This window comes from Tribolium castaneum, chromosome 1 (assembly GCF_031307605.1).
Source record: "Tribolium castaneum strain GA2 chromosome 1, icTriCast1.1, whole genome shotgun sequence".
Classification (NCBI taxonomy): domain Eukaryota; kingdom Metazoa; phylum Arthropoda; class Insecta; order Coleoptera; family Tenebrionidae; genus Tribolium; species Tribolium castaneum.
The window spans coordinates 26,844,218-26,857,835 of record NC_087394.1 but is presented as its reverse complement, the minus strand read 5'-3'; the positions used below and the strand labels follow the sequence as shown (position 1 = coordinate 26,857,835).

Sequence of the window (13,618 nt, the reverse complement as noted above, 5' to 3'; positions counted from 1 at the left end):
TGCATTGTCATGCAGATTACGTAAGTATGCAAAATTTCAATTCATTCGGGCCGCAGGAACCCTCTCAAAGTTGGCTCAGAAAGTATATGAAACATAGAGACAGACAGACAGACAACAGAGCAAGTTAAAAAAAAGCTTTTAAAAAGGTACAAGCAATGTAAACTGTGGCGTTATCTTAGCTAAATCACCATCTTTCTTTTTTAATTATACCATTGGTTTTTGGATCAAAAGCTAAATAAAGTAGTCAAAGGTTTTGAAATATAGGGCTATTCAGTAGTCTGTTAAAAGTATGTTTTTAATGTATCTCACCACACAGGGATTAGCGTTTGCTATCAAATATTTTTTTAAGTTTTAATTTTAAATATTAATTAACATTAGGTCTGGAAAATCGTTATTTATTATACAAGTCGATGCAGTTTACTATTATAAGTAGATATAAACTATCTTTATGATCGTGTATAATATATTTTTTCTACCGGATGATTAAAAAATATCGGACCAACTTTTGCACGGTGACAATAGAAGTTCAGATAAGCATAAGATAATATCAGACTTTTATTTCAGATAACTTTTTAATTTTTTTTTTAATATTTTTTTCTTCAGGAACTATATCTATTTGTTGCTTTTTTCTTTCTTATGTTGTTAGATTTGATTTATTGTCGAAATTGCTAGTTTCGAAAATAATTTCTTTCAATAGGTTATCTATTTAATGTTTCCGCTAACTAAATTTAATACAATATAATCTAAAAAACTTTACATAAAAATCTAACTTTTATATCTCGTCAAAACGTCTCAAACAATTTTGTCATAGGAACTTTGAACTTAGCTTAATGTTTGCTATCAGTGCCCAGGAGATTGTCCGCGACTCTTGAATTACTCTTTATAGCAGGACTTCAAATTTAAGAGAAAAAAGTTATTGTTAATCTGTTAATCTTTAAATTAAATAAATAAATAAATTTAAAACATTTTATCTACCCTTGCATTTGAAATGCAAAAGAGTTGATAAAGAAGATCAAGACATTGCTATAGAAAAAAAATATAAAATACAAAAATAAAAAATTGTTATTTACAGTAACAAGGGGGGAAAGACCAACATGTATCCTTTCCCGAAGAAGAACGAATGAATTAATTAATGAAGTAATCAGTAATCATGTACGTGAGAGAAGAAGCTTTTCTCCAGTGTTATACAGATGATTTTTTCGACGACTATTTGAAAATATTAGCTGTTTCAAAACTATAAAAAAGCCAACGTTACATTTTCTCTAAAAATTAGCTGTTATAAATTATCCATGCACTTCAAAAAAATAATAGTTACTCAATGTAATTTATACTTTCAATGAGAAATTAATAATTATTTTACAATTTTATCAATATTATTTAAAAAAATAATTCGACTTATACAATTTTTCATACAAATATTCCATGAAAGTACATAGGTACTACGTTATTTCCTTCCGAGCGAGGAAATTGAGAAAGGAAAACTTTGAGTATTAATTACTAATCGAAATTTTATCATTTCTAGTATGATTTTAAAACAACCGATGCTTAAATAACGTTAAAAATAAATAAACAAACTTGTCACTATATAGCCCCAAAATTTTTGTTTTTTATTTTTATTTTGATTCTTAATTATTATTTTATTAATTATTATTTGGTATTTTTTGCACGAAGCATTGAAGCATTGTTTGATTTAGAATAGCACATTTTAGCACATTTTAATTTTTATTTTATTGATTATTTCTTGGGGCTAGCGCCAATTTTTTACGTACTTTTTGCACAAAACATAATTTATAGCGACATAATCGAATCAATAATTCAAAATCAATAATTTTTACTATAAGAAATTGTAGAAAAGTATTGAAAAAATTCACATGCATGAAGGAAAATACAACGTATTTGAGTGATCTCCTAGTTATGCTGGGGCTAAACTATACAGGAATGTTTTTTTATTACCATACAAATAAAAAAACGGGCCAGTTTCATTGTTACTGCAGACGAGCCGATATTACAAAGACTTTAATATCCAAAAATAAAGGATAAACTTTACAAAACATATACTTTTAGCAGGCTCTCCTTACATACAGCCTCTGAACGAGAAAAAAATCTTCTAATTGTTTCTGGAATTACGCTTGTGATTTTTAATGTGTTTCAGTACCATTTTTATCTGTTGTGTAATAATAATAAAAAAAAATTCTTTATCAAATTGTAAATTGAAGTTCACTTATTGTACACGAAACGTAGGTTAATAGACAATACAGTTTCCTCATAAATTATACATCAAACAAAATCCATTTTTCCCAGAAAAAAAACAATTCTAATCCACTGTTTTTTTTAAATTTGTATTATACTCGTATTTTAAGTATTTCAACTGTGGTGTCACCATGGCTAAATCACCTTTTACTTAAGAAGTTTTTTATTTTGGTTTTTTGGTCAAAATCGAAGGTATGACATAGGTTTTGATACAGTTAACTTACAGAGTCTTACAGTGGAGAAATTTAGTTTGACAAGCGCAGCCCTAAATATCCCGTTCGTAAAAATGTATAAACTACTTTAGTGTAGCTAAAAATAAATGAACCATGATGCAACTTTAAATTGTCCATCGGCGCTTCATAAATTGCTCGGACAGTTCATGAAATGTCTGGACGTTGATAAATGTTGTTATGTATGAAAATGAACCGATATTGTGGATGCGAACCAATTTGCATATTTGTGGAAAAACATTACGCTCTAATTAAACACGAATTTGAGCGAAATTGGTAAAAAATCCCTCTTTTTATTTTTTTTTTTTTTGTACCAAATCAAATCACCTTGAATTTTGCACGCTGTTGGTCTCTTCTATTTAATAATTACCGAGCTGCGTGAATCGCGTCATTTCTCTTCCACCTAATTGGCATAAATCCTTTGTAGTCCGAAGCTTTATTTCGATTATGTGAGCTTACAACGGAATTTGTTTCACATCTATAGCCGAAATTTACAACTTCTTCCTAACTCGTTTTCTAGTTCCTTTAGGGTTTCCTTCAGCGTGTTGCGAACTCCACCAAGTAAAATAATTGTTTCGTTTGTTAAACATCAAGATCTAATTAATTCGCGTCACCGAAACGAGGTTGCGGTTGTAAGTGCTCTATTCACGAGCAATTACAGTTCATCGCCCATATCCATATAAGCACGGGAATGTTAACGACTTAAAAATCGCTGATTTATTGGCTTTGCGTTCAACTAATTCCTCTTAAATAAATAACTGGCACTGGGAGCTGTCCAATAGCCAATTTCTAAATTACACTAAGTAGTTTACAACGTTCTTTACCAATAGATGAAACCAGTATGTATCTGTAGAATAATTAACCCTAACTTGTTACTGAAGTCGAAAAAAAATTAAGACCTCAAGTTTTTTAAATAAAAGTTGTCCATATCTGGTGGCGAACTGACAGTGACATAAAGATTCTCCAAATGCACGCATTTGGTTAAGATAATGAAATAACATGAGATTGAAAATATACTCAATTAGAGTAAGCTGTGCCTGTAGAAGCCATATTTTATCCATTTTAGCCACATTTTTGTCGTTTATTTCCGACCGCACTTTTGAAGTTATGTTGTCTTATGTTGGTTTTACACACTTCACTTTCAAGGCTTGCTCTAATTGAGTATATTTTCGATCTCATGTTACATGGGTGTGGAATTTTTTTTTCTCTAAAATATACTTTGTTGTCATTTGAACATTAATAAATTTTGAGGACAAAGATACATTGAAATATTACTATTATTATTAATAATTTGTTCATTATTTTTCATTTTATTATATTTTTTTAATGAGTAACAGTGGATTTGAAAAAAAATTATTACGACGCCTATGGGCAAAGTTTTTAATAGTAAACATACAGCGTTTTGTGCTTGAACTACCTTACCTTACGAAAAAACCAATTAGTACAATTTTTAGAAATTTCTCTTAGTTTTCCAATTATTTTTTTTTTTACAAATGGGGCCCTTACACAGTGATTTTTTGGTAAAAGATAATAACGCTCTAGAAAGTATTTCTGATTCAAGAATATTGTTTCTAAACCAATGGTTTTCTCAAAATACGAAGGTTTTTCGAACTTGGTCAAAGTGATTGTATCAATGTATACAGGCTGATTCTTGGGTGCTGATAAAGAACATCAAACTAAATTAAAAGTTGTTATGACAAAAATTGTGTGAGCCTTTTTTCACGAGGTATAGCTTTTTAATGTTAATTTTAACATTAAGTTAATTTTTTGATGCTTCAGATCATATTTTTTTGACTTTAGTTAGCTCTTGCAACATTAAACAAATACCAGTTGAAAAAAATCAACAATTAATATCTAATGAGGTGCAAAACAATTAACAAACTTGTAAATTCGACAATAAATTAAATTTGGCATCCTAGGAAACAAAAGAGCAACATCCGAGAGTTTATCCGACACTTTTGAATCACCCTGTATTTGTGAAAAAGTTGACAAATCAAATTACTCGAAAAAAAAACAACCATGGATAGAACCTCTTTGCTCAAATTCGGAAAACCGTCGTAATGAAGTCGGAAAACAACTTTAATAATTTATTAAAAAAACACAGGTTCAACAATAAAATTATTGAATTAGAAGTAATTTTACTGCGTGACACGATTTTGACACCCGTCAAAATAATACCTATATATTTTTGAATTCTTATACAAGTGTGATTGTTCCTGGTGGAACGCGATCGTTTTCATCAGGTCAAGTGTTTGAAATACATTTTGAAAATTAGTGTTTTTGGGGAATATAAGTTTTCAAACTACGTCTTCAGTTACAAAAGGATAGAGTTCATACTTTTTATATAATAAGTGAAAGCCTATAGTTTTCTGCTCATGTTGCGTTTTTTTAGATTTGTTTGCTGGTTTAACTAAAAAAAAATTCGTAACGTATGTTAATTTTCTTTCACAAAAGGTAACCATTACCATATCCTCTCAAAAGCAAATTAAAAAAATGGAACATACGCAAATGCTTTGATTTCATTATTGAAATAATTATTTAAATTGTAAAATACAAATATTCATCAATTAATGAAATATTCTAACTTTGAGGAAAAATTAAATAAAAACGAGCTGGCTGCTTGAAATCACTCACAGCTGTTTTAAAAGGCTTTCTGGGTAACCACAGAGCTCAAAACTCTAAAGAATTAGAGTTGACAACTTGTTACAAACTCACAAAGCTTTGGGATGCAGAAAGTCACTAAAGATTAAATTTTTTCACTCACACTTTAATTCTTTTCACTTAACCCATTTTCTGTGAGTTATGACTATTTTCGTGCTATTATTCAGTGTACTTTAAAAACGGGACCTGATGGAAAAAAACTGTACTAATATTCTTGATATACGAGTTGTCTGAAGAAATAATCAGAACATTTTTCACGCAATGTTTTAAAGCATAATCTTTTACCAAAAACATCGCCATAATAAGGTGCCATTTGGAAAAAAAATACTAACTCGAACACTAAAAGGAATTTCGAAAAAAATTATTCTTGAAAAAGTATCACATTTTCAAGTAGTTGATGATGTACTAATTAGTTTTTTGTAAGGAACATAGTTTAGACACAAAATGCTTGGGTCATTTTTGACAACGTCTTTCATTGTAATTATAAAGTATCAGTATTTGACAATTTTTGCAACATCAAAAATGTTACAGACTGCTTCTTCTTTTGTGCTATCTGGGTCAGTTTATCTTAATGTAGACTAGTAGTAAACGAATAACATATTTTTATCCCAGAAACCTTAATACCTCTCTTCATAAGACTTTGAATAAAATATTTAACAATTTTTTAGTCAGGTCAGAAACAAATTTTTAAAACTTTTAGTGTATATTTAAAAAAAAACGGACGAAATAGACAAGGGTGACATATATTTTAGTTATCAGTGAGTAAGCAGAAAACAAAATCGGTATAAATTATCTCTTGGTAAAAGATAAAAAAAAATTGTAAACTTGTAAAATTGTGTAAACACAATTAATCGGCCTATTTTCCTCTTTGTTCCACGTTGCGTTGCAAATAAATGAAACCAGCGTGCCCCTTGTTGTAAATAAACAGCGTAGTATTTAGTATGAAAGGTTAAACTTGCACCTTTGCGATTCTACAGACGCCAGCGAGCTAAATTTAAGTCGAAAAAATTCGGTTCTAAGCCCAGACTCTATATATATTTATGAGAGCTGAAGTGGCGCGATATCCGTCAGTCAATTTTGATTGTCCCGATGTTTAATTTCAGTCGGCAACACATGCCTCAAGGCGTGATTTACATCCGACATTAAATCTAAATCCGGGCTGAAATTTTCGAAATAAAGCGCGCGAGCTTTAAGCTCGAAACCAATCCAATTAACCCATTTTTCAAAGAACGCCGCTTTGTCTGGATTTTGATTAAACTTTCTAAGTTTTATTATCCTTGACCTGTATAACGCCATCTACATATTAATAAATTTACAAGCTTTGTCAACCTCGTTGTGTCTCAAAACTGTTATTGCACATAACAGGGAAAAAGTGACCCCAATATCGCGGAAAATTCATTATTACCAAGGACTGCGAGCTCGCGATAGAATCTCTCGATTAATTCCGATTCTTCCGACTCGGGTGATAACATTTAACACTTAATTGGCACCGCTTTGTTGGTAGATGTGGAGATAAGAGCGACTTTTTCGTATGGAAATTGCGTATTGATCGAGCTCATTAAATCGCAAGTTGTAAAAAATTGGCGACCTAGTTGCCCTATGATGATGCATTTGATCGCAGCTTTGTATTGATTCCGATCGAGGACAGGTCAGGTCATAAACTTTGCAAACACATCCCGAGTGGCTATAAAATCATGTCCCATTGTACTATTTCCATGCAACTAATTTCGGCCGTATGTCGAAATTAGATGGGAGGTGAGTGACCAGAATGTTGGACACTGCAATGAAGATTGCATAAATGGATTCCAGGAAATCCACTTATTTAATAAATGGAACGATGACCTTATCTGTGTCAACCGACTCGATTGGAATTAAATTAGGGGCGGCCTGTTGATTCCCTGGTACCAGACATTATTTCACCGAGGATCGATAGCGTCAAGAAGGGATTTATTCAAATACAATTACCAGGCTTTTGACTGTTTAACGCTGATTTCGATTACTTCAAATTTGCTTCAAGATCTAATCGAGATGCTCCGGTTCGGGAACAATGGAGACAATTTTAGATATCATTTCAAACTGGGGCTTCCTATCGTTTGAGGGACGCAAAATCAATGGCTCACATTTCAGAAAATTGTATCAAGTTTTAGACTGGAAACTAGACCACAACGAACCTCATGGCATTTCTCTATTACATGTTAAAATATTTAAATAAACTTGTGCCTACAAATTTTATTGGTACGAACAGCCCCCATTGTCAAAATTTGTTTTTAAGTATACAGGAGGTTCCGGAAATGAACTCCAACGCATACTTATGTTTTTTTTAATAGAGCAACCTATATTTTTGCTTTTGTGGATGTAGATTTTTATATTGATGATTTAAGTTAAACTTTTATTGGTTGATTTTGCCTGGGTTTTGAAATACATAATAAACATAAAAATAAATATAATTATAAATATAAATATAAATATAAATATAAATATAAATATAAATATAAATATAAATATAAATATAAATACAATAGGCTTAAAATGTTATTAAGTTTAATAGTACGTTTATTTGTTTTTTATTTCAGTTAAATAAATAATTTTTTTAAAGTAAAATGTCTTTAAAGTTTTCAAGGAGGCCTCAATGAAATCCATCAACTGTCGCCAGAAGCTAAAACTTGGTTATCTACTATAAAAGTTTTGTGATTTCTTCTATATACAATGTATTATTGTATTTTTTTTCTGTCATACGAATAGAATATAGTTATTTAACTCTTTAAGAACTTCTTTATTATTTTCAATTACAATGCTTTAAAGAACTAGTACAACTTTATCTTTGAACTTTCTTCTTTATTATTAAAGGGATGAAAACTTGACTTTTTAGTATATTCTTAGTTTTTATGTACCTAATACATGTTTTTTTAAATGTTCTTATTTTCGACAAAAATCGACCAATAAAAATTCATGTTAATATTATAGGTAACTGGGGTAATATTCTAAGGTGTTGTTAAATATTTGCTCCCAAATTTGAATTTTTATTTTAGGATACAGACGGCCTTTATGAATCCTAAGAATTTCCACATAAAATATTTGATAAATTAATAATAATTAAAATCTATTGGTCTATATTAAGAATGAAAATTTTCAGAAAGACCTTTTAAAAGAACTTTTAATCGTAATTTTAATGTTTATCAAATATTTTATCTGGAAATTCCTGACGTAGGACTGGATGAGGATGAGGGCCGTCTAGGCCGAAACCCGTATCTTAAAATAAAAAATTAAAATTGGGAGCAAATTTTGTTTAACACCTTCGGATAAAAATTTAGGTCAGTATTAGAAGCTACGTCAAAAAATGATAAGATATTATACAAAATGGATTGTAATTTATTTCTGAAACACTTTGTTTTCTTGATAATAATTTTAGATTATGCAGCGTCTTAATATTTATTAATTTTGTGCAAAAAGTAAGTCTGCTACAAGTATACTTCTACTGCATTTTAAAAACCAATATATATTTGTTTCTATGCACTCTAGATACAGAAACATTTTACTATAATTTTGGAAAATTAATATTAATTAACAAATAAATTATTGTTTTTTAAGCCATTCTAAAACAAACGATGCTTAAATATCTTGTGCAAATATTTGTAAAAAATTCCGCTAACTTCAAAAAATAATTACCTAATTATATAAAAATTAAAAATTGAAATAGACGTAATGTTTGAATAGCAACATTTTGTACGTATTTGTTACACAGAACATCATTTAAGCAATACTTGATTATTTAGAATGACACTAAAAAACAATAAATTTCCATTAATTAATAGTATGTATTCCAATATTAATTTTTAATTTTATTAATACTATTGATTAATTAATAATTTTATTAATATAAGGAATTGCGAAAAAAAATAAAAAAAAATTAGGTGCATACGGGAAAGTACAAAGCATTGATAATGCAGTGCAAACTGATGGAAAAATGTATTCTAATTGTATATTAGCTTTTGAAATTTTATTGTTTGGTTCTTCAACTTGATCAATATGTCAATGATCAGGTTAGTTAAAAAATATTCAGGAGTACACTATTTATAAATTCAAATGATATTTCTTTAAATAGTAATGAATTTCAAGCCTATAACTGAAATACAATCCAAAAATTATTTTTCTAAAGCTTACGACAAAATATTAATTGTTAAACGTAGGTACTTCAAATTTAATTTTACAACAACGGTGTTCTCTTTTTGATAATTGTTTTTGTGCCTATTTTTTTATTTTCTTTAAAATTTTCGAGTTACAACGAAATTGTTACTTAATATAATTTTTGTGTCCCGTCCGTAATCTCACTATTTTTCATTTTTGTCACACACTTTCATTGTGTTATCTTTTTTCATGAAAAAATCGTTCATAATCTTTCTATTATTATTAAACAGATCTTTAGTACTTCTAACTTATTTTTGTTATTTCGAGAATATTCACATATTTTTTTACTTATTTCATACACAATTAGAGTTTTCATGAAAAAAAATCATTCACAATCTTTATATTATGTTTAAATAGATCTAGCACATCTAATATATTTTTGCTAATTCGTAAATATTCACAGATTGTTTTACTTATTTCATACTCAATTTTTATTAGACGCATTCGTGTCCCGTCCGTAATCAATTAGTTTCAATGATTTTGGGAAAATTGTCGGCAAGTATTAAATCGTTAATCATACAATACATTTGTGATTATTGTATGTTTAATTTAATATCATCACTCTAACTGTTACTATCTTTTTTGACATCAGTTGACAGAATTGTGTCCCGTCTGTAATCATGGAATGGCTGATAAACTTTTACCAGATTCACTCTGTAGAGATTTAAGGGTCAATAATGGAATTTATTAACTCGCTGAGACACCCTGTATTAGTGAAACAAATCTAAAAATAACAACTCAGACATTCTTGGCGTTTTGAATTACAGATATTTTCACTTTCGATTTCTGTAATGGAATTAAATTTGCTTTCGATTATCGTCGAACTGAAATTGAAATAAAATACCGTCGGAATGAAAATCCTGGATAGTCCTTTGGCATTTGCGCTTGAGACAGCTTCCAGTGCTTTATAATTAGTGCAGTTTAATTAATTCCTCTTGACGATCATTTTTGCAACCTCGCTATTAAAATAATGTCATGGTCAATGAGCGGATCAATAGAACAGATTTATGTTTACTTAAAAAAACGCGTTTGGATCTTCTCCCTCTTGATGTGATGGAATTTCACCTCTGAATGATTTATTTGATAATGCATCTGTGATTACTACAATATCAATATTTTTCAGACGGCACTGAGCTACATCGCATCGAACGGATCAATAGACTTATTGGAACAAATATTACAATTACCGAGTTTGGATCCCAACAAACCCGATAACGAAGGCAATACTCCCCTGCATTTTGCTGCTCAAGCTGGTAAGTTGCCCGGAATTAATTGCTCATTAATGATTCGATAATTGCAGGACAAGTTGAATGTTTAAACTGTTTGTTGAGTCGTCGAGGAATCGAAATCGATGCTAGGAATAATTTAGGTTTTACGGCTTTGATGAAAGCTGCGCTTCAAGGAAGAAACAAATGTGCCAAATTATTACTGTTCGCAGGTAAGTGAAGCGTAATAAGTTTCGCTCAAAACAAGGTTTGATTGACTGATTTTGTAAATAGCACCGAACGCGCATAATAATAATTGATTGGCTTTTATTTTAGATAATGCGTTTAATTGGTTGGAACGTGAAAAATAATTGACATTTAAAATTGCTGTTTTTGCATTTTTAATTAATAATAACGTGCGTTATTAATTTTTTGCCGCGGCGTGGGAGGGTGGCAAAGCTATTGATCATTTAAAACTAGAAGTTTCTTACTACTTGCCACTACCTGTCTTTATTATTTATTGAAGATATGCATTGATTTCTTAACGATTGCGCTCCAGTAACCCACAATTTTTGTGGTTTGGAAACGAGGACCCCGGAATTGTATACAATTTTATGTAATAAAACGGTTTTACTTATCATTTATTTAGTGTTCATATTTGGAGATGAGTGGCGCAGCGAGAACATAATCAAGCAAAATTATTTTAGTAGTAGTAATTAAAGAAAAATTACATTTTCGGGACAATCATTGTAAACATTTGATTTTTTTTACTTCCGTAAATTTCAAAAAAGTAACCCACAAGGGTCATATTTTTGTTAATAAATGTTATATTTTTGATACTATGATAGGATTTGATTTTTGAGTAATGACATTATTTTTTATGAAAACTGACACTTTTAATTTTTTATTGTTTTGATAGTAGACTTCTTTATTTTTCCGGTAACAATAAAAAAGAATAAAGAAATAAGAATTACACAAAACAAAAAAAAATTGAAAATATATTTTTATTGGTAATATATTTTGCTTATTTAGCACGCAGCAGCGTCTATACATCCAACTTTCAAAAACGTGCGTTTTCTAAAGTGTCAATGGCAACATCAGTAGCCCAAGAAACGTGAAGATAAATGGCAACTTTTTAATGATTTTTTATTTTAATGACAATCAATTCCATAACAACAAATGGTGGACTAATTTCACATTATATTATTTCCAATTTTTATAATATAACATCAGTATTTATGATTTTAAAGTGTACCTACCAATAAAAAAATTATGTAAAGTATTCGTGAATAACTGGTCTTTAGAAAACTTGCTCTGTTGCGCGCACTCCGGCTTCGCCGTCGTGCTCAAAAATTCGCGCGTGTTTTAAACACCTTAGTATTCACTTAGACTTTACTACACTATTTATTATTCTTCATTTATGTTCTAGGGCGATTGTTTTGCATAAAGTTTTAAAAATAATTAGCTTAGAAACACTGAAACATACAATAAAAATTCATCACCACCTCTAAAATGAGACAGGAAACAGATAGATAAAGCTTTTTGTGTAAAATTCACAATAATTTTTGTAGCTACAAAATACAACAAATAAACTTAAGCCTGAGACAATTTTATTTCCTTATTTTTGCACAGAACTATTTCAAAAAAAATGCAGAGGCATATTTATTTATTAATAAATTTTAAGTATAAGGAGTCGTTGAAATTTTTTTTAAAAAACCTATGTACAAAGCAACATATTTAATAGCAAACACTCGTTTCTGAGTGGTTATTATTAGTTTCTTCAGTGAAAATATGCTTGTACTCTATAAATTATCTCTATCTGCGACACTGGAGCTGAGCTTTTACAATTATTATTTTTTTGCTAGTTAGTGCCCAAAAAGTACATGTTTAGACGAACGGGATGAACAATTATAATTAATTATACAAATACTTTAAACTTAATTTTTTTTTTTAATGGAATGAAAGGATACTTCACTGCAACAAGCGTTTGCTACTATAATACTTTTTGCTTATGCATGTAAATTTTTGTAGATTGTTTTTTTTAATTTCTTATTATAAATAGGTATTAATTAATTAATTAAAATTACTAATTGCATAGAAAAAAATACATATAAGTCAAATTATTAGTTAATCGAAATTTTATTATTTCTAGTCTAATTCTAATTCAGAAAACGCTTTTATGATGTTTTTTTGCAAAAAATACGTATAAAAATTGTCGCTAATAGAAGCGTGATTAATTTAATTAAATGCGTGATTAACTGATCACGTGACCAAATTGAACCAATTTCATTGGTCTTCTCGCGTTGTTAACTTTTAACAACGAATTAAGATTTAATGAAGTTTTCTATAAATCCGCCTATAGTCTAAAAATTCTGAAAAAGTTCAATACATAGAGAAAAATACTTTAATGTTTTTAAGAACAAACGCTGATTTCTCTTTGATTACTGCTAGTTTTTGGGTTACAGTGCTTTTAGCAGACTCACTTTGTATTGTTTTTCCGAAGCAATATTTAAAAATTGATTTTTGTGACCAGAATGTAGGTACCTACATTTTTCAAAAATTTATTACTCGATTTGTTATTCTGTTTTCTAAAGACAAAAACATCAATAAGAATCGTTTAACATGAATAACAAAAATTTATAACTTCAATTTTGAAAAAATTGTTACACTTTTTTTACAGTTTTTAGATTTTTTTATGACTTTTTTTGATCTTACTACTTTTTAGAGTGTAACAAATGCGTTTTAATCTACATGCCTATACAGGCTGTTGAAGCGCTCATCTCAAAACGGAAGTTAGTCAGGACCGGACTCAAAATTTTAGAAAAACTAAAAATTATCTCCGGCATTAAAAACATTTTATTAGGACAATTTAGACTAAAACTCTTAAGAATAATGTACAGTATCTTGTGTTAAATGGAATGCTTCAACTTTGCGAACACTTTGTATTTCTAGACTTGTCTTTTTTTAATTAAATAACAATTATTTTGAAAATTGTTTTTTATTACTTCTACAAGTACGGATTTCCGGAATTCAATAAAAGCGCTTTTCCAATGTCATTTATTATTTAATTGAAACAAAATCAACAAC

General features: G+C 29.3%; 1 protein-coding gene across 6 annotated transcripts in view; it reads left to right on the top strand.

Moving 5' to 3' along the window:
• LOC107397517 (ankyrin repeat domain-containing protein 33B) overlaps window positions 1-13,618 on the top strand; it is a 53,251-nt gene that overhangs the window by 28,328 nt on the left and 11,305 nt on the right. For all 6 annotated transcript variants that reach the window (XM_015977928.2, XM_015977925.2, XM_015977927.2 and 3 more), the window contains exons 5-6: window positions 10,450-10,579; window positions 10,627-10,764. In XM_015977928.2, coding sequence (XP_015833414.1) covers window positions 10,450-10,579; window positions 10,627-10,764 — 268 coding nt within the window. The remainder of the gene's footprint in view (window positions 1-10,449; window positions 10,580-10,626; window positions 10,765-13,618) is intronic.